At 46.3% G+C, this 22,730-nt stretch overlaps 1 protein-coding gene across 1 annotated transcript; it reads right to left on the bottom strand.

Moving 5' to 3' along the window:
* Positions 1 to 2,273: 2,273 nt before the first annotated feature.
* Positions 2,274 to 22,098, bottom strand: LOC142769839 (uncharacterized). The gene is made up of 4 exons (XM_075872661.1): positions 22,019 to 22,098; positions 19,363 to 19,458; positions 11,666 to 11,859; positions 2,274 to 5,140 (listed from the first exon to the last, which is right to left on the bottom strand). Exons 2-4 carry the CDS (start codon positions 19,418 to 19,420, stop codon positions 4,904 to 4,906), a joined length of 489 nt encoding a protein of 162 aa, XP_075728776.1. The 5' UTR covers positions 19,421 to 19,458; positions 22,019 to 22,098; the 3' UTR covers positions 2,274 to 4,903.
* Between the last annotated feature and the right edge of the window lie 632 nt (positions 22,099 to 22,730).

Consider the following 22,730-nt stretch of genomic DNA (forward strand, 5'->3'; position numbering starts at 1 on the left):
ATCGACGAGTATAAAAGATAAGCTTTGGAAACCTAATCTTGACAACACGGCAGTGTTCTTGTCTGTTGATAGATTTAGACTGTGCTGCACTGAGTTATAAAACTCGTTTCGTAGATCTGAGTGAATACGCCGAAAGATATATAGGAACGGAGTGGTAGTTTTGCTTAGTGCCAGCTTTGTCGACATACGTCATATTAATTGCAACTTGCAGACAAGAAAACCAAGGAGCGTATAGGGGATCTTGCTCGTAGTAATTATGATGTGAATGAGAAGAGCATAAATAAGTGGACGAAAAGATAACATATGACGCTGGCAAGAGCCGAACCTGCGTCCTTCGAATAACGCGACCGATGTTCTGTCAACTTAGCTACAGCGGTGCTCATCCTTTCGTCCACATCATGGGTCAGATGTGTGCAGTGTTCGCTTAAACCTGAGAGTGTTAGCCAGCGCCGCTAGCATATCCATGACGGCGAGAGTGGAAAAATCTCTGCCTGCTGGAGTCGCGAAGCTAGTGATCTTCATACGAGCTAACAGCTGGCTAATAATCTCGCATACTACCTGAAGGCATCAATTATGCCAGAACTATATGAATGAAGGAAAGAAGGGGACCCCGAAGGGCCCGTTTTTCTTTGTTAGGTAGAACACCGATTAAAACTTATAGGCTTTTCTAACTGTGACGCAAATGAGAAGGTAAAGTGGACGACGTCCGCTTTACTTTCTTTTCGTTTAAGTTATAGTTACTACAAACAACATCCCCTATACTTCCCGTGGCTCTCTTATTTGTTAGTTTTAACTACTGCTGTGTCTAACAAAGAAAAACGAGCCCTTTAAATACCCCTTCTTTCGTGAAGATTTGTAGTTTAAAAGAAAAATCTAAAATTTTCGGGATGCATCAGCTTCGTTAATTGCGCCAACTTGATACAATTCTTTATTTTTGCACCGAGCTGAGCCATAACCGCTATTCGCTAAATAGCTTCTCGCTGTGCCAATGATCCGACGAACATCTAAGTTTCTTAGTTTCTCCGTTTAGCTTTAGCGAGAAATGGAGGCCGAGTTCACCTTGTGCTGTTAGGGCATCATTATCCAATCCAGACGTGCAGTATACAGCCACCCTGACCCTTGGGTAAAAAAAAAGAAAAAAAAGAAAGAGAGAACAGTATGGTTCTACAATGCCCTGGCCTTGTTCCATCACATGCAAAACGCTTCATAAGCCACTTTCGCCACAGTGCATCTGTTTTTTTTTTGCGGAAAAAAGTACTGAAATTTAGAAGGGGCTATTATTACTACCTGTCACAGGACGCAACACCTTATATGGCTTAATTGCTCATGCGGGCGCGCGCCGTTAATTGAGTACTAACTGTGTGGACTGACGTTAAAAAAAGTGGGGCGGTACACTAAAGAGGGGCATTGACTTAAATTATATTGAGAAACTGCACTCTGAAAACTATGATGTCATACGTTTCACTATCATAAGTTCTTTGTTAGGAGAGAAAATCAATAGTCGAAGATTCATTTTTAAATTTCGCGCCAAAATCACCGTGCGTTACACAGGAAATTTTCAATATGTATTTTCGGTATTTCGAAACTTCGTATGCTAAATCTGTGGCGCCCACAGATGACAATGTACTTAATTTTTATTGGTCGGAAGCTACGTAGGATCAAGCAGACGCCTTCGAAATTTCTTACGTCACGGTGTTTGGTGCGAAGGTCTCACGGTGGCGTCGCCACCAGCATTTTTTTCTTCACGCGTTGCGTTTTTTTTTTTCTTCATATCATGTTGTGGTAAAGGTAGTGTCTTTGGAATTTTGAAGTTGTACTTCACTAATACGCGAAAAGTCTTTAGTGTCCCTAAAAAGAAACAGCTAAGCTGGCTGATCTTAGCGCTGATGCTGGGTCATTGCCTGAAGAGAGCAGAGTCGTACCACAGCCCTTCACGGACCATGCAACATGTCCGAACTCCGGTGTTACAACTAACATGCTAAAAAGGTGACAGTGGCAACTCCGCTAGCAACAAGGGCCTTTTGTCGCTCGTACGTGGCTCGCGCGGCTGGCACCCTCGGCGCGACGGCTTTGCGGGCTGTCGGTGGGCGTGGCTGATGTGCAATGGCGCGGAGGTTTTCTTTTCCTTTCTTTTTTTGCGGGCACCCCACGTTTTAAGTGCTTAAACGTAGTACATTGCTTAAAACCTGATACATCGTTCAGCTAAAAGCTTCGCTCTTAGAGCCATGTATTACGTTTCTGCTGCCCCTAAAAACGACAACCAATAACGAACGTCAGTTTTCCTTTATTTTTTATTCGTGCGAGGTCAACCCATTCTTGCTTTACGAATCTCCGAAGTTTCAAGGACGCCGGGTTGGCAGGTCCACATTAGCATTTTCAGCATCTTTCAAATGATTTGTCTGGCGCTGAAAATGGAGATGTGGACTTAACAATAGTTTGCACTCTGAGGTGGCTAAACACTTAGCTTTGCTAACGTATAGCAGTTATACTGCTCTAAATTTGGGATTTTGTGCTAACACATGAAGTTATTATTCTTTTTTTGGTAACCTGCTCTCAATTTGCATTTCCATGCTTCAAAAGGTACATTTTCCTGCTTGAAAAATTGCTGCAAACTCTATTTTGGTTGTTGCGCCCTGTAAATGCTACTGGGAGCAAATTTCTTATTTATGTGCTTAGTTTTTTGACAATAACTAGTGAAAGTATAAAAGTACACATTCGAGTGCCCTGAAGTTCGATATGATCCTCAGGATGACATGGTCTGAGGTCTCTTACGTCGGGACGTCCAGGCCTTGTCTAGATTTTGCCATTTCAGTCATGTTCCTTTTTAGACACTGCGACAGATGAACTTTTTCAGGATTTCAATTTTGGTTTATATTCCCCGCCTTCCTCGCCTTTATCTTGCGGGGTGTTCAAGTCTTAAACATATGGCGAAATAGATTTAAAAAAAAAGTGTATTATTTGTTGCTGATCTTAACCCATTTGTGCAGAGCTTGTCTCCCTTAAAGGGGCCGTGCAACACGTTTTGAGCATGATGAGAAAACTCTGCCGATCGGTAGCAGAGGCTCCCGACAACACGCGAGCCAAATATTAGAGCGAAGCACACGGCCTGGAATTTACAATAAATTATCAGTCAGCTAAAAAAAAGCTTTCTCTTCTCTCGACAAATCACGGAGTTAAGCCTGGTAAGCTCATCTATCAGCCCCGATTTGAACATGGCGCGCTCGGTTGCTACAGAGGTCGCCGCGGGAGGCCTTCACTTGTTCCCGCGTGTGTATTCTGAAAAAAAAAAAAAGCCGCGTATTCTAAAGAAAAAAAAAACAAATGCTCAAGGTCACGAGGAGCGAGTGACATTTTTTGTTTGCCCCTCCCATCCCTCCCTGCTCAGCTTCCAGTGCTTTCGCCGGGACGAGAGAAGAGAGAATGTGATTGCTGCGTGTGATTTGTCTTTGTAACTCTGCTCGTACTGGACGGATTCTTGAAATTTTTGCGGAGTTCAATTTGTGAGGTAATACGCTTTTCCAGTGATTTAATTCTATGGTTACTCGAAGAAGTGTTTCAGGGCCCATTTAAAGGGACACTAAAGTGAAATAACAATTTACGTCAGAATGAAAGCTCAATGTAGGACAATATCTAAAGCGACAATATTATCAACAACAGTGCCCTAGTTACCGATAAATTAAGGTAAATGCACAAGAATACATGCGCCGCAGTAGGAAATTCTCAAAATGATACCGATGACGTCGGACGAACCACCTACAATTAATCACTAGTAATTGATCTAGCTGCACTAAATAAGGAACCTTCCGTGCATCAAATGACGCAATGAAATTCTACTTGTTCTTTTCTGTTTGATTCACGGAAAAAAGAACCGCCAGACGTTGGTATGAGGAACGGTGCGAGTTGTTCAAAAAATTTCGCGTGGTTACACTGGACAGGTCGTGCCATCTAGCAAGACGCAGTTGAACCAAAACACGTCTGCCATCTCGGAGCCAGTGGCAGGAAATTGATCAATGGCCGTTGTTGCTGCTTTGGCTCCCGCTGCTTTCATTATATCTACTAGTGTCGGTGACCGCACAGTAAAGCTGGGCAACGTTGTTCACGCCAACGAGTCGGTCCGCTTCATGAGGCGGGCGATTCGTAGTGCGCTAACCTGACGCGGGCCACTAAACGTGATTTTATTTAAAAATAAGCCCTTTCTTGGCACAAAAGTAGCATAGGGAGGTTTCTGAACCGCTATTTAAACAATCAACGCCGGTTCAATAGTTGCCTATAGTGTCCCTATTCCTGCACCTCGTAACCAAAACCCGTATGAATGTATTATGATAATATGTGGGGTTTATTGTCCTAACACCACCATATGATTATGAGAGACGCCGTAGTGGAGGGCTCCGGAAATTTCGATCACCTGGGGCTCTTTAACGTGCACCCAAATCTGAGCATACGGGCCTACAACATTTCCGCCTCCATCGGAAATGCAGCCGCCGCAGCTGGGATTTGACCCCGCAGCCTGCGGGTCAGCAGCCGAGTACCTTAGCCACTAGACCACCGCGGCGGGGCTCGTATGTATGTATGTATGTATGTATGTATGTATGTATGTATGTATGTATGTATGTATGTATGTATGTATGTATGTATGTATGTATGTATGTATGTATGTATGTATGTATGTATGTATGTATGTATGTATGTATGTATGTATAAACGCTGTTTGCAACGAACAAGCCTCCCATTTCCCTCTTCATTCTAAGGCCTGCTTCCATGTCATTTTGATGTCACGCTTTGTTGGCTTCTCCCTATGCGGAGCGTATATGTAGAGGGCGTGACCGTCGCCCCGTGTCGTCGTCGCCTTTCGCGGTAGTGTGCCTCGATGCGCGCGCCCCTGGAGAAGCAGGCATCGAGGCACTCAGTTCGCGGCAGGACGAGTCGCGCGCGGTGGTGCGGCGGCAGCTTCGAGGTGCGGCGAAGGGTTGAGGCTTCTGGACAGCGGCAGGTTCCACAGCGTGACGGCCGTCGGGTCCAGGTGGAAGGCCGCCTCGGGCATGCTACCGCTGCACGGTGGACACACCATGATGTCGGTCGGATTGTGCAGTCCCAGCGAGCTGGGACAGGCGAGCGCTATGGTCGCTCGACCAGTCGGATCCTGCGAATGTCGTATAACAGCATACAAAGGATGCGCCAGCTATGTCTAGCCAGAGTTTTAAAAAAAATATATACGTCGACGCACACTATGACGGCGTGACCAAATGCACATTCACTATGACTGCGTAGAATAAATCACACCATTTTTGGCATGTTATTCATTTCCTAAAAATGTATTTTTAATTAACTAACTTTCGAAGCGATAAAGCGAAACAAGAAATTCTCATGAGTGAACTGTATAGCGGTTCTCAAAATGTCCGCTTAGATAATTCCTAACCTTCTATCTATTAATAGTGTTCTTCCGGCTATACAGCAGATGCCTGCAAAATACAAAAGAAACACCACGTGACATGCCTGCTTGCGCACCTGTGCGCGCCATGATTGCAGGGCTCTCTAATATTCTGCGAGTATACGACCACAGCATTCGGCTGGGCGTACTGTCACATAATACAGCGACGATGGAGGTGGCTGTGCGATGACGCACGTTTTCATAGCGGCATCACAAGCGATAACCACGTCTGCTTATCGCTGTCATGAAGGGAATATTTTGGGATAAGTTAATGAAAGTAGCTGGTGGTGCAGGAGGGGGGAGGGGTGTTCAAACCTTTTCCCCCTGAACCCTTGAAGGTTTCAATTTCAGGACGAAACGACCGTTGTATTCTCCAACACAGGTGCGCAAGCCACAAGCAGCGCACACCGCTCGTCTAACGATGTCGATGATTACAATGGTTTTTGGGTATACAGATGAAGATGATGAAGCGAATAGTCAGCGCTCACACTATCCCCCACCCCTTCGCAAAAGAGGGCAGAAAGTTAGAGTGTGTGGGGCGCCGAATGTATCGTTTCAGTCGAGATCTCGGTCCTGCGCTGACGACGACCAGGAGCCACGCTGACAGGAGGGGCGCGATAGTTCACATCAGATGTTTGTTCCAGCATGGTGTATGGGCCGGGATACCTGTGGAAAAATTTTTCACAGAGCCCAGGTCCACAGAAGGACTTTGTCGCCGGGTTGAAACGTAACGACCAGTCGTTTCGCAGCAATACCGACTGTCCTCTCGTCCTGAATTGTAGCGGTGTTGGCGCGGGCAATTTCACGGCAACGGACGATGCGAGCAGCGAGCTTTTCTGGTAGAGACGAAGATGGAGCGCAGGACGTGGACAAAAAGGCGGTGTCTAGAACGAAAGTCGGTGAACGGCCACACACCAGGAGAAATGGGCTGTACTTTGTCGTACGTTGTATGGCAGTATTGTATGCGAATGTGACGAAGGGAAGTATAGTGTCCCAGTTTTTGTGATCTTGTTGAATATTGTTACGCCTGGGAGTCCACACTGAACGCCTCTGCAAAGGCAGTCTGTGTCAAGGCCAGCAATCGAGCCCGCCTGCCGCCATCAACTCAACGACGTCATCAAGCGGCGCCGCCGGTCTGTCACGCAACGCACCGCGGGCTCCCTCAGCCCGCAAGCCCGTTGAAGCAATCGGCGCCTTCCAGTCTGGCGAATCTTACGCAATGCGTAGCAACATCCCTCGTCCTTGGTGCAACTGCGCGCAGTGGTGGGCCCCATTGGAGGATTCCGACACCATGGCCAGCGGCGCTTCTGGTTGGACGTTTGGTGACTCAAAGGATCCACCCGGTGCCTTAAAAACAGCCCTGCGGCGCGTCGCCAGCAGTAGACCTATGTGTCAGAGAAGCCTCTCGTCGCTTCGAGCCTTTTCGCAGCCGGCGCGGCCGGTGTCCTTGGCAGCGGCGAGTTTCGTGGCGCCCTTCGTAACCTCGTGGGTGGTGCGCTTCGTAACAGAGAGAGAAGCCGACGGATGCGTGCGAGAGAAGACATCTTGGCTGTTCGAGTCCCAAGCTGTCGGCCACAGTGCCGAATTTGTAACGCCTCTATTTCTTTGCTGTACATAAACCTTGCCTTAACTCACCGTCGTCTCGTCCGCTCGTCTATCAGCTCTGCGCAGAAGCAGTCGCGAGCTGACTAGCACACGCTATCAAATAGCTGGTGACCGTGTCGGCGCAGTTCGGAGCAGTATAGCGCCTTCGGGACCGTGTTGGCGTCGCGTTTTCGTAGCAACATACATGGACATCATGTTGGAAAAGTTTGGTTAAAACGCTCTCTCTGTCAGACCATTCGCTTGTGGATGGTAGGCTGATGTGGCCCACGGATTGTAAGGATGTGGAAGGACACGGCAGAGGGTGCAACGGCCCCGTTGGAAGAGACGTTTTGAGTATATATATATATATATATATATATATATATATATATATATATATATATATATATATATATATATATATATATATATATATATATATATATATATATATATATATATATATATATTGCTACGATACTGAGGATGCGCGTGGAAGAAGAGGAGAACGAGGTTGGCACGAGCGGTGATCGGCCAGATCCCTGGACTCTGTGTTACGTGGACTAAAGTGGGAAGTTTGTCTTTGCTACCTGGATGACATTATAATATTTGGCCGTACATTCGATGAACACAACCATCGTCTAGACATTGTTCTCACCTGCCTTGAGAGAGCTAAGCTCACCCTGAACTCTAAGAAGTGTCACTTTGGCAGCCGCGAGACTCTCGTTCTCGGTCACCTGGTGGACAAGCATGGCGTTCGACCCGACCCCCAGAAAGTCGCAGCAGTCAGCAGCTTCAAACAACCTCAGTCGGTACGAGAGTTGCGAAGCTTTTTGGGCCTATGCTCGTACTTCCGTCGCTTCGTGCCCAGGTTCGCCGACCTCGCTTACCCTTTGACGTCCCTACTCAACAAGAACGCTCCTTTTCGGTGGTCAGCGGAATGCGAGTCGTCTTTTTCGCAACTCAAGTTTGCTCTTACGTCAGGGCCCGTACTTCGCCACTATGACCCATCTGCTGCCACAGAAGTTCATACCGACGCCAGTGGTGTAGGTATTGGCGCCGTATTGGTCCATCGCCATGGAGCTGCTGAACACGTCGTTGCCTATGCCAGTCGCTGTTTAAGTAAGCCGGAGCGAAACTATACTGTCACAAAGCAGGAATGTCTCGCGGTCATATTCGCCGTGCACAAGTTTCGCCCTTATATCTATGGACGCCGATTCTCGATTGTCACGGACCACCATTCTTTATGTTGGCTCACTGGACTACGGGACCCATCTGGTCGTCTTGCTTGTTGGGCATTACGATTGCAAGAACACGACTTTGAAGTTTGCTACAAGAGCGGTCGTCGTCATGCCGACGCTGATTGCCTTTCACGACTTCCCCTTCCGACAACCGAGTGTGACGCTGACAACTTTGATGAATATTTGGCTGTAGTGGATACTCCGTTCCCCGACCTAACAACTTTTCGAGCAGAGCAACGCAATGACAACAGTCTCGCTTCTTTCTTTATTTCCGGAACGAACGGTCAACGTGGTTTCGTCGTAAAGGATGGCGTTCTCTACAAAAAGAATTATTCCGGCGTAGGCCCTCGCCTACTTCTAGTTGTGCCTACAAGTCTTCGACAACACGTGCTTCGAGCAATGCACGACGACCCAACATCTGGCCATATGGGTTTTTCTAGGACATTTTATCGCACGCAAGAACGCTTCTTCTGGCCGAAGATGCGTAAAAGTGTGACTGCATACGTTGCGAGCTGTGAGCAATGTCAACGCCACAAGCGTCCTACAACTCCGCCAGCCGGACTACTTCATCCCATAGCACCCCCGAGTTCACCATTTGACGTCGTAGGTGTCGACCTGCTCGGCCCTTTTCCGCGATCAACGAACGGCAACCGATGGATTATTGTGGGCGTTGACCACCTCACACGTTACGCCGAAACTGCGGCGATTCCTGCGGCAACGGCCACTCAAGTTTCACAGTTCATGCTGTCACACGTTATATTACGCCATGGATCCCCCCGTGTCATCATCAGTGATCGCGGGCGGCAATTCGTTGCCGATGTAGTTGAAGACCTCCTTCGTCTTGCTTCGTGCCATTTTCGTCACACTACCCCGTATCACCCGCAGGCTAATGGTTTGACGGAACGAACAAATAGGACTCTCGTCAACATGATTTCCATGTATGTTGATTCTGGACACAAAACATGGGACGCGATTTTGCCATTTATAACTTTCGCATACAACACTGCACAGCACGAAACAACGAGATACAGTCCATTTTATCTGCTCTACGCACGCCAACCCCGCACAGCTCTTGACACTATTCTTCCTTTTTCCGAGACTGATCAACCTACTCTCGCTGAAACCATTTACCGCGCAGAAGAGGCCCGGCGCATCGCCTGTCTTCGAACTTTCGTCTCACAGAAACGCTCCAAAAACCGTTACGACAGAAGTCACCGGCACGTATGGTTTGAGAAAGGAGATTTGGTGTGGCTTTGGACGCCGCTTCGCAAGCGCGGCCTCTGCCAAAAGTTTCTGGCCAACTACACCGGTCCGTTTGTTGTCTTGGAACGTCTAAGCGATGTCACGTACGTGATATCTCAGCTGTTGTCAACTGGCCGCCGCTCAAGCAAGACCAACGTCGTTCATGTTGCCCGTTTAAAACGCTATCATCATCGCAACGAAGCCTAACTCGCCCGGTGGGCATCGTCTGCAAAGGGGGAATTGCTACGATACTGAGGATGCGCGTGGAAGAAGAGGAGAACGAGGTTGGCACGAGCGGTGATCGGCCAGATCCCTGGAATCTCGCATTGATCATCTCCTGTAAATAAAGGCATCCATCGCACCGTAACGATATATATATATATATATATATATATATATATATATATATATATATATATATATATATATATATATATATATATTATGAGACCACGTCCAGTACGGCAGCAACCAGGTTATCCTTTTTTAATCCAGCCGCACGAGCCAGAGAGCCAGCCCGCGTGACATACGATGATGATCACTACAATGGTTTGGTCATACAGATGAAGATGAAGTACATAATCAGCGCTCACACTATTTTCCCCCTTTCGCGAAAGAGGGCAGCAAGTTAAAAAGGGTTGAAACGCCGAATATATGGTTTCAGTCGAAAGACGTGGGCGATCTCGGTGGGGCGGCGACGACAATCAGAAGCCGCGTTGACAGGAGCAACGCGATAGTTGACTTCGGATGTTCGTTCCAGGACGGTGTATGGACCGAGATATTGGTGAAGGAATTTTTCGCAGAGCCCAGGTGCACGAACAGGTGTCCACAAAAGGACTTCGTCGCCTGGGCGGAACAGAACAACTTGACTCTTTGCATCAATGTCGATTTTTCTCTTGTCCTGAATGGTAGCAGTGTTGGCGTGGGCGGTTTCGCGGCAGCGGTATATAGACGCCAGCAGCAAACTCTTCCGGGAGAGATGAAGATGGAACGGAAGATGTGGACAAAAAGGTGGTGTCCAGAACAAAAGTCGGTACACGGCCATACACGAGAAAAAAAGGGGCTGTAATTTGTCGTGCGCTGTATCGCAGTATTATATGCGAACGTGACGAAGGGAAGTATAGTGTCCCAGTTTTTGTGATCCGGTTGAACGTACATGGAAATCATGCCGGACAAATTTCGGTGAAAACGCTCAGTCAGATTATTAGTTTCTGGGTGATGCGCTGATGTGGTTTTGTGGATGGTGTTAGATGCCTGGAGGATTTCAGCAAGGACATATGAAAGAAATGTATACCACGGTCACTAAAAAGCACACGCGGTGCGCCATGTCGTAAAATAATGGCGCGAAGGAAGAAATCGGTGACTTCAGAGGTAGCACCAGACGGAAGAGCTGCCGTCTCCGCTTAGCGAGTAAGGTGATCCGCGGCAGTAACAATCCAACGGCCAGATGTCGCGTCGTCATGAAACGCTTGTAAAACTTCCAGACGAAGTGATTGAGCGAGGAATGACGGGAACTTATTGGTTACCGAGAGGATGGTAAATTTGCTGACATAATGTTCCATCTTGAAGCTTGAAACGGGCTTCGTCAGGGTTTGCGAACAAGTCTTGTTCGCAAAACCTGACGAATACCGGTCTACCGGTCGAAACCGTTGGTAATAAAATTAAGACAACCGCTAAGTCGTGTTTCTTCTGCGGCACTTCATATATATATATATATATATATATATATATATATATATATATATATATATATATATATATATATATATATATATATATATATATATATTGACGATGAGGGATTATTCTTGAAGTGGGTACGCGCTACATTTAATGGCTGATCAAGAATATGTCATGCACGGTGGTGATACGGCAGAAGAATGACGAAGAATAGCACTATCGAATGCCGGCCTACTGCCCAGAAATTATTATTATTAATGCCGTAGTGGGTATCAAGCTTAATATCGTAGTAGGTATCAAGCAAGTGTGCTTGCAGCAGTTACCCAATGAGTGTTTAGAAAAGGCTCTGAAAAGCCGCTCTTCTATAGCTTTCGCTTTGTCTGTGCTGTGCCTTCCGCGCAGGCCTGGCGTTTTTTTTTTTTTTTTGAAATAATGACGGCACCCGCGGTGATAATGCAGCAGCAAGAGTGCACGAAGTTGTGTAGAGTACCTGCGCAGTTCGGGGAAGTACACGACGTTTGAAACACACGTAGAGAAGCAGCATCAGCGTGACTGTAGCGACGAGAGCGCTGCACCCTAGCAGCCAGTACGGCAGCTCGCTCACGTTAAGCCCATAGAAGCCGGGGCGCAGCTGGTAGACGATGCCATCGATCGACTGTTGATCTGCAGCTGGCGCTGTCGAATCTGTTACGAAACACCATGACGAAAGTCTGTAGGCTTGACCGTTTTTATACGTTCTCATCGCAGTGTTGAACAATGCAAAGAGAAAAAGAAAGTACATTTAGCTGGTATTCACTATAATTGTGCTGATTTCGGGCCCTTTGGTTCTACACCGAAAACGGTTTGTATATCAAGAACCACAGACACAAAAGAAGACAAGAGATGGTCGTATGTCGCCTCTCTTCTTTTTTTTTGTGTGTGTTTGGGTTTTTTGCACCATGAATCGTTTCTTGCATTTGCGACACGGCCTGTCGCGTCGGCCGAAACATCCGCGCCCTCCCCGCCCCCCTAAAAAAGATAGAGACATAGAGAATTAAGTGTGATAAGACCCTGCGATTGATGAACATACAAACAAATATAGAAAGAAAATAAAAAGAGACGCACACATACAGCGCACAACTGTCGGCACACAGTTCAAGACAAAAAGCCACACGTCTGAAGTCTTTGTTGCTGAAGAGGGTGCCAATGAATGTCTCAGTATTATTTCCAGGGGCATCAAAACCGTTATTGAAATGATGAGACTGAAAACATTTGCTGTCGAACCGGGTTGAGGCGGGGGGGGGGGAGGGGAGACAGCCACTGTTGTAATGTGTTAACCTGCTCTCGCTCTGGAGTTCCACGTAGCTGACAGCTGACAAATGGCTAGTTATTTCTGTAGTGATCTTGCCAATTCTTGTTATATACACGGAATTGAGGGCATTTTGTATGTATACGAGAACATAAGGTGGTGTCAAAGTCCTTTTTTAAAAATAAAATAAAAAGAGAATCGAGCGCAATTTGACATATTCATCACTGAAATTGAAGGCCGCTGCCTCAGCAGTATCGAAACCAAAAGCTTCGGCAGCGCAGAAAATGTGGCTTGTAATAAAAACTCCCCATAATGAAGGAATTAGGAACATTCAACCAAGGTGCGTCGCTGGACAATTATACCAGGAAAAACAAAACATTATTTGACGTGCATGTGCGTGCAAGCGGACCCCTTATTATTTGTGTGTGAAAATTGGTGCGGATTCGTTTCTTTTTATAGCATAAAACCATGTGAGGCACTCTTTCGTGCTGTATGCAAGAAAAACCCCACTTACAGCCCACTCCATAGGTGCTATTCACGTCTTTTAGATCCATTAATAAAGAGGTGCGGCGATGGCGTAGTGGTTAGAGCATCCGCCTCGCATGCAAGAGGTCCGTGGCTCAAATCCCGGTGCCACGCAATTACCAACCAGAATAAACAAAAAAATCCGCGTGTTGATGGAACTGCATTAAGAGGCCTGGGGTGCGACCTCACCAGTAACCACCGCCGGGAACGCACTCCCTCACCAGAGAAGGATTGGCCACCCTGGTGCAGTATCTGGCCACTACCTCCCACATGCATACGTCAAATAACTCACGGCCCTCAGTCCCCAGCAGCTGCGAAGCAACTGACCACGGCGGCGGTCAGATCTGCAACGCAGCAGAGGGTGCTAAGAATCTCTGGATCCGGACAGGCCGCCATTGGAACCTGAACTTGGCAACGTTTAACGCTAGAACCTTATCTAGTGAGGGAAGTCTAGCTGTACTATTCGAGGAGCTAGAGGGTGTTAAATGGGATATAATAGGGCTCAGTGAGGTTAGGAGGACAGATGAGGCCTATACGGTGCTACAGAATGGGCACGTCCTTTGCTATCGGGGCTTGGCAGACAGAAGAGAACTGGGAGTGGGGTTCCTAATTCACAGAAACATAACTGGCAACATAGAGGAATACTATAACATCAATGAAAGGGTGGTAGGTATCGTAATTAAACTGAATTAGAGATACAAGATGAAGGTGGTACAGGCTTACGCGCCTACATCCAGCCATGATGAAGCTTCAGTTGAAAGCTTCTATGAAGACGTGGAATCGGCAATGAGTAAGGTAAAAACACAGTATACTATAGTGATGGGCGACTTTAATGCAAAGGTAGGGAAGAAGCAGGCTGGAGACCAATCAGTAGGAGATTATGGCATCGGCACTAGAAACGCCAGAGGAGAGCTACTAGTAGAATTCACAGAACGCAATAATTTACGGATTTTGAATACCTTCTACCGAAAACGAGAAAACCGCAAGTGGACATGGAGGAGCCCTAATGGCGAAAATAAGAACGAAATAGACTTTATAATGACTGCACACCCAGCAATCGTGCAGGATGTGGAAGTGGTTGGCAAGGTACGATGCAGTGACCATAGAATGGTACGGTCTCGAATTCGCCTAGACTTGAAGAAGGAACGACAGAAACTGATACGCAAGAAGCTAATCAATGAGCTATCACTGAGAGGGAAAGTACAGGAATTCAGAGTGTCGCTGCAGAACAGGTACTCGGCTCTTAGTGAGGAAACCAACCTTAGCGTAGATACAATGAATGATAATCTGACGAGTATCATTACGGAGTGTGCAGTGGAAGTTGGAGGCAGGGTAGTTAGACAGGACACTGGCAAGCTTTCCCAGGAAACGAAGAACCTAATTAAGAAGCGTCAAATCATGAAAGTGTCAAGTACAACAGACAAAATAGAACTGGCAGAGCTTTCGAAGTTGATTAATACACGTAAGGTATGCGATGTAAAAAGGTATAACATGGAGAGAATTGAACACGCTCTGAAAAACGGAGGAAGCGTCAAAGCAGTGAAGAGGAAACTTGGGATAGGCAAAAGTCGGATGTATGCACTAAGGGACAAAGAAAGCAAAATAACTACCAATATGGATAGGATAGTTAAAATCGCTGAGGAGTTTTACAGAGATCTGTACAGTAGCCGAGACAACCACGACCTTAATACTATAAGAACTAGCAGTAACCCAGATGACACCCCACCAGTAATGATAGAAGAAGTCAGAAAAGCTTTGGAGAGCATGCAAAGAGGCAAAGCTGCTGGTGAGGATCAGGTAACATCAGATCTGCTGAAAGATGGAGGACAGATTGTGATAGAAAAACTAGCCACCCTGTTTACGAGGTGTCTCCTGACGGGAAGAGTACCAGAGTCTTGGAAGAACGCTAACATCATCTTAATACATAAGAAAGGAGATGACAAGGACTTGAAGAATTACAGGCCGATCAGCTTGCTCTCTGTAGTATACAAGCTATTTACAAAGGTAATTGCTAACAGAGTAAAGAAAACATTAGAATTCAATCAACCAAAGGAACAAGCAGGATTTCAAACAGGCTACTCAACAATTGCAGCAGATTCCGCAGCAGACACTGCGGAATCAGGGCGTAGATAAAGTATATATAAACATTCTGGAAGAAATCTACAGGGGATCAACTGCTACCATAGTGCTTCATAAAGAAAGCAACAGAATACCAATCAAGAAGGGTGTAAGGCAGGGGCACACAATCTCCCCAATGCTATTTACCGCGTGCTTACAGGAGGTTTTCAGAAGCTTAGAATGGGAACAGTTAGGGCTAAGAGTTAATGGAGAATACCTTAGTAACCTGCGCTTCGCCGATGACATTGAATTGCTGAGTAACTCAGGGGACGAATTGCAACTCATGATTACGGAGTTAGACAAGGAGAGCAGAAAGGTGGGTCTTAAAATTAATCTGCAGAAAACGAAAGTAATGTACAACAACCTCGGAAAGGAGCAGCGCTTCGAGATAGGTAATAGTGCACTTGAAGTTGTAAAAGACTATGTCTACTTAGGGCAGGTAATAACCGCAGAGCCGAACCACGAGATTGAAGTAACTAGGAGAATAAGAATGGGGTGGAGTACATTCGGCAAGCACTCTCAAATTATGACAGATAGATTGCCACTATCTCTCAAGAGGAAGGTATATAACAGCTGTATCTTGCCGGTACTTAGCTACGGAGCAGATACCTGGAGACTTACAAAGAGGGTTCAGGTTAAATTGAGGACGACGCAGCGAGCAATGGAAAGAAAAATGGTATGTGTAACCTTGAGAGACAAGAAGAGAGCAGAGTGGATTAGAGGACAAACGGGGGTTAAGGATATCATAGTTGAAATAAAGAAGAGGAAATGGACATGGGCCGGGCATGTAGCGCGTAGACAGGATAACCGCTGGTCATTAAGGGTAACTAACTGGATTCCCAGAGAAGGGAAGCGGGTTAGGGGGAGACAGAAGGTTAGGTGGGCAGATGAGATTAAGAAGCTTGCGGGTGTAAATTGGCAGCAGCAAGCATAGGACCGGGTTAACTGCCGGAACATGGGAGGGGCCTTTGTCCTGCAGTAGACGTAGTCAGGCTGATGTTGATGATGATAATGATGATGAATAAAGTTTGACCCGTCAACCAGCCCTTTCCTTAAGTGCGCAGCGTAAAGTTTGAGGGGCAGCCATTGCGACGCTCTTTACTGGCGAAGCTCCTTATGCCGTGGGCCGTGCGTCCGCTATGTATGTATGTATGTATGTATGTATGTATGTATGTATGTATGTATGTATGTATGTATGTATGTATGTATGTATGTATGTATGTATGTATGTATGTATGTATGTATGTATGTATGTATGTATGTATGTATGTATGTATGTATGTATGTATGTATGTATGTGTGTGTGTATGTATGTATGTATGTGTGTGTGTATGTATGTATGTATGTATGTATGTATGTGTGTGTGTATGTATGTGTGTATGTGTGTGTGTATGTATGTGTGTGTATGTACGTGTATGTATGTATGTATGTATGTATGTATGTATGTATGTATGTATGTATGTATGTATGTATGTATGTATGTATGTATGTATGTATGTATGTATGTATGTATGTGTGTGTGTGTGTGTGTGTGTGTGTGTGTGTGTGTGTGTGTGTGTGTGTGTGTGTGTGTGTGTGTGTGTAGCCACTTCCCGTTTAATCCTTGAAATGTCCGCTGGATGACGATATTTCTATATGATGAATATATGATGAAAAGATGCGAGAAGGCTGTACGTGGAGTGCTCACTAGATGGATGCGTGGACGTATGGACGGACATACAGACAAGCAGACGAATGGATGGACAGACAGATGCACGGACGGACGCACAGACGGACGCACGGGCGGACGCATGGACGGGCGGAAGCAAGAACGAATGGACAGACGGAAGCGCGGACGGGCTGATGGACGGTTCCCCCTACACATCGTCATTCCGTCTGTGGATATGCTGTGATTTTTAGGGGCGAAGCTCCTTATAGCGGCACCCGTTCGTCCCTCGTAGTCTGTAACAAGTATAACATTTTGACCTCCAAGGTGGTGCTGGTGAGAGGCTTCTTCTGTGCGTTGTTGAACAATAAAAAATAGTGCTCAATGTACATGTCATTGGCTGCTAATGGGGAATGAGAGACAGGAGCATTCGGCTTTTAGTTAACGCGTAGGCTGCAATCACCATTAGCAGCCATTGGCTTGTACATTGAGCACTATCTGACAAGAAAGGGTTGCTACGTTATACTCTTTTTTTTTTTTTTTTTTTTATTGGCGCTAGTATGCCCTACGGCATCAGTTAAATAAAAAGGAAAAGTTTTGTTTCCTGTATGAAGGCCAGGAGTTGTCGATGCAGTGGACCGTGCGTCCAGCGCGTCAAGTCAGGTGGTCGGCCGGGGTGGTGGTGAAGGCCGCGTAGGTGGCGAGTGCGAGCCTGGTGAAGGCCCGGGCAGGTTCCCAATAGGTGATCAAGCGTTGCCTCTGTGGCTGGGGCAACGCAGAATGGGCACGTCGTTGGGGGAGGCTGTGCACCAGATGTCCATGTAGCCCGGATTGCAGGAGTCAAGGCGGCGCCCACACGAATCCTCCTGAGCGCAACCTCCTCTCGGCGAGTTAAGCCGCCGGGAAGGTCAGATCCACGCGGAGGAATGAGAGCACGCGTGGAGCGCCGGAGGGTTTCTTTGTGCACAAGCAAGCTGTCCTTCGGGGACAAACGAAGTAGAGGCAGCGGGTGTTGAACAGTCGCTGGATGGCAAGCGGCATCTGCTTCCACTTGAGCCGGTGCAGACCGGCGGGTCCACAGAACGCGGACAGGACAGGCACATGAGTGGATCAGTCGGTGTATATCGGAGGCTATATCGATGGAGCTGGTCACTTTTCGCAGCTCTCGAACTGCCTGCGTGGAGTCCGTATATACAAGCAATTTATCGTGTGACAAAGAATCCATTTTGGATATCATAACTGTTAACCCGTCCCGTATAGCAGTGAGCTCCGCTAATACGGATGGGAACGGTGCCTCTGTTACGTAAGAGCAGATATGTTGGATTTCAGGTTGCGCGGGGCATACGAGACTGGTGTGCAGAACGCAATTATCGGTAGCTGCGTCTACGTATACCGCTAGTGAGTTCTCGGTGGTAGTGACGATGCCCTCCTGCGCCGCTTGTCGGGTGGATTGTCGCAGGCGGGTCAGTGGTCGGTTGTCACTGGCCTGTGCCTTGAGCCATGGTGGAACTTCTGCCATGGTGGAAGCTACGTTATACTCGCTGAGTGAAACCTCCTTAGCTTTAGAAAGGTTTAGCGAGCGTTGAGCCGCAGTGCCATGAATACAATGAACTTGTATATACCATGAATGAACTCGAGGTGGTTAAAAATGGGAAGTAGATACGAAGCGCAAGCCGTAAGAAAGTAAAAGCCGAATTCTCCGCCTCTCATTTCCCATTAGCAGCCATTGGCATGTACATTGAGCACTATCTGACTGAAAAACTTTGCTACGTCATACTCGCTGGGCGTAACCTCCTTGGTTTTCCAAAGGTTTAGCGAGCGTTCGGCCGCAGTGCCATGAATACAGTGAACTAGTATACACCATGAACTCGAGGTGGTTAAAGGTGGGAATTGGACCCGAAGCGCAAGGCGTAAGAAAGTGTGCGTGTGCCACCTCTTGTTTAGTCCTTGGAATGTCCGCTGGATGGCGGTGCTTCTATATGGAGAATATATGATGAAAAGATGCGAGATGGTGGTACTTGGAGTGGTGAATAGATGGACGAACGGACACATAGACAGATGCATGGATGGACGCATGAACGGACGCAGGGGCGGCTGCATGAACGAACGCAGGGACGGACGCACGAACAGATGCACGCACGGACGGGCTGATGGACGCATGGACGGTCACACTGACGGACGCATGGACGGACGGAAGCAAGAACGAATGGACGGACGAATTCTTCGCCCCACTCTGCATCATTCACTCCGTGGATATGCTCCCACTGTTTTTTCTTCCAGACTACAATAGCCAAATAATATCTGCGCATACATGTTACAGAGGCTAAATGACGCACTAAAGACAAAACAGGCATCCGGCATCCTTTTTTTACCGCTTTGCAATACTTTATTCTGCAAGTTAGGGTAAGGGAAAAAAAGTCTGGTATTCAAATTAGACAAACGTTGGGTATATTCTACATTATACGCATCTGAAAATTATAAGGTTCGACTTGATCTGAGAAGCTCCATTGTTGGAATGTGAATTTTAGCAAATCGCGAAGCGCTATGTTATTGTTGGGCGCCGCACCATGACTGCGCAGTACACAGAGAGGGCCAACTTAAATGTACGTACCTGTTTGCGGTTTGGAAGATGTCATACTTTGAACTGGACTTGTAGCGGTGGCAAGCATCGATCATTCGGGTATTTCGTGAACCAGCATACGAGTGTCTTCAAAATTTGCGAGAAAGAGAGAGAGGGGTTTACTCAAAAGAGAAGAATATTTATCTCATATTAGTAAAATACTTTTTCACAATTCGATAATCGCGATGGTTACCACGAAAAGACGCTTGGCAAGGAAGAAAACGTGCAAAAATATTGTGGGTGTTGACTTCACCTTGAAATTTGCGACGTCATAGATTCTGAGGGCATCTGCTCGGTCCTACGTACTTCCTAATCAGTGAAACTGAAGCAAATCGACTTCCGAGGGGCCATAGACAAAATACAGTAAGTTGTAGAAAATTTGGACGAGCCAATTCCACCAAAATACTAAAAATGCGCTTTTAAATCGAAGCAAAATGCGTCGATCTCGGCTCGAGATTTCAAAACAAAATTTTCGCTTTGATTAGCTTTTTTGTTAATACACGTGCAGTGATGAAATCAATGGTATTCGAGTTCTAAGAAGACAATTTATCAATCTAAACCAATTTATTGTTTCATTTTAATGTCCCCTGAATACAGTGGTTGGGCTTTCAGAGACTCTCAGTGCGGATTCTCTCTGGCGAATTCCTTTGAAGCCGACTCAATAACAGAGACATTTTGTTGTATAATACTTAATTTCTTGCTACCTCCTGTGTTTATCTTTTTTAAATGCTGTCTATACAATTCTCCTCCTTGTAATGACAATTGGAGGCGAAGGAAAATAAATAAATGAATAAATAAAAAACAAATAAATAAATATTTGTAAGAATCCCATTCACCGGATATTAAATAAAGTTATTTCATCAACATTGTCAGCTCGGTAACAACTAAAATAAAGTAAGGCTTCAGAAAATGGCAGTGAAATTTCATAATGAAATTGGTTTAACTTGTAAAGGTTGCAGCAGGCTATATGTATTAAAAACTAGCACTTGTTCTGTGTATTACGAATACAACCGATGAGCGAAGCTTCTTAGAAATGGGACGCCAACGACTATCCACCTGATCTGGTGGGCAGAGCGTCTTCACCGCTCGATGGTGGGAACAACTGAGCGAGCGTGTGTGAATCGCGCGCAAGCGAGCGCGAGCCAGCCCATGCAACGGATCAACCACTGGGCGAAGTCATGTACAGCGAAAATTTCATGGGGTTGAAGACGACAAGGCGAAGCGATGGTTTCGTGCGTTCGCCAGTTTGAGGGGAGAGGACAGAGATGAAGAAAGAGGGAGAGAGGTGCGAGCGGTGATGCGGCGGGGAGCATTGACAGCGGCGACGGCGGGGTGCGGGCCTAAGGAGCATCGCTCCTAAATAAAAATAAACGGGAAGATGTGGTTAAACATTGGAGGATGCTTGACCCTTCACATTCATGAGTAGGTCGTGGTGGCGTGATCCGCTCTCTTGTGCTTGGCCGTCTCAACTACCAACCTGCTTCAGTTGGCATTATCATCAACACCTTCTCTCTCTCTCCCTATCGCCTTCTTTCCCAACCCCTCCCCTGTCCTGACGCTGAGTAGCAGTCCAGAAAATTGATTTAGGTCGACCTCTTAGCGTTTCCGCCACAATAAACATTTCTGTTATTGCAAGCACAATTGTTAAGTTCCCATTACGCCGTAATTATTTCTTTTGCGAATCAGTGAAAAGGTCACTACGCGTCCGTAGAGAAACACGCAAACCTAAATACGTAGCTGGATCGTTTTGTGGGTCATTCTGCTGCTGCTGATGGTTAAATATATGCCTGAGCGCTTTGTAATGGGTAGGCCTCTAAAACATCTACTCGCTGCTCAATTCACATCTTTTGACGCTTGGCCTTTTCTAAGCTTGTGCCACGCAATATATCACGCGTTAAGGAGACTCTTTCTACATTGGGTGCACGTTAAAGAACCCCAGGTGGTCGAAATTTCCGGAGCCCTCCACTACGGCGTCTCTCATAATCAAATGGTGGTTTTGGGACGTTAAACCCCACAAATCAATCAATCAATCTTTCTACTACATGACATTCATATAGTTTTTTTTTTTCGAAAGCACTTTCAACAAATCTTGTGGCTCTGTGGCAGAACACCTGCCTGTCACGCAGACGGTGCGGGTTGGGACCTCTCTCAGACTGGGAAAATAGTAGTGTTGATTTCGCTTCTTTTTCGATTTTTGGTCACGGACAAGATGATGACTTTTTACCCACAACCAATGACGCCGACGCCGTAATGTTTTTTTTTTTTGCGAAACGAGCACTTTAACGCTGTCGCGTTAAAAGCGTAAAATTCTACGAGGAAATGAAGGGCTAATATTAATAATTAACACACAACGATGCAAAAATAAAGAATTATCACAGGAAGGCAATGTGCATAATACTACCTAATTTTACTAATTAGCGACATACTTGAAAATTCACTAACAGCGTGAGAAAACAACACGATACGAAGAATTCACCACGAAGATGTAAGGCAGTTCTTCGAAGTGATTGCTCGTCGCACTGATTGCGTTTCATTAAATTTGTTGTTGAATTCATCAGTCAGCGCTTATTCAACACTACATGTTCTGTAACCGTTTGTATTTACCGTGTTAAAGACAAAAACAAGAAGGTATTCACCTTTTACATACCTCGGAAAAGACGACGAATTATTTAAGATACCAACGCCTTTGTCAGAGCACCACACGGAGCCCCTCTCAAACAGGTTGAATTTGGGACTGCCCTTATCATCACACAGCTACACTACGCTTCAGCTGCAGCTGGGTTATATGCCGACTGACGAAAGCTGTTTCAGAGAAGAGCATATTTGGCAACCGAGGTCTGGCTTTCCGGAGGAAAACGGTATTAAATAAAAAAAAACAAAGAAATACAGCTGTGTCACATGTCACAAAAAAGCTCTCCTCGACAAAGATGATAAGCTTCGTAGAGGACAGAGCGACACAGCATGAAGAGATACGCTCCCCTTTAACAAGCGTTCGACCATACAGTCTTCCAGAAGAGCAACTGCATGCAATTCTGCTGCATGTAGGAGGGAGTGTGCGTAATAAGCGTGTTATTCTTTGAGTTATGCAAGAACGATTATACTGTTTCAGCGCAGTGCGTGCTGTTTATTTTTCGTAGCGTAAACAATGTCAACCAGCCTCGAACAAAGGGGAGCACACACGCGCGCACACATACACTAATAATGATTATAATTTCTTGGGTTTTACGGGCCGAAACCGCGACACCAATATGAGGCACGCTCTGTAGTGCAGGGTTCCGTATAATTTAGATGAACTCCGTGTCTGTGCGATGTAAGTGCACGTCAAAGAAAATCAGATCAGTCGCAAATCAATCGCAGCA

Source organism: Rhipicephalus microplus, chromosome 1, assembly GCF_043290135.1.
Source record: "Rhipicephalus microplus isolate Deutch F79 chromosome 1, USDA_Rmic, whole genome shotgun sequence".
In the NCBI taxonomy this organism is placed as follows: domain Eukaryota; kingdom Metazoa; phylum Arthropoda; class Arachnida; order Ixodida; family Ixodidae; genus Rhipicephalus; species Rhipicephalus microplus.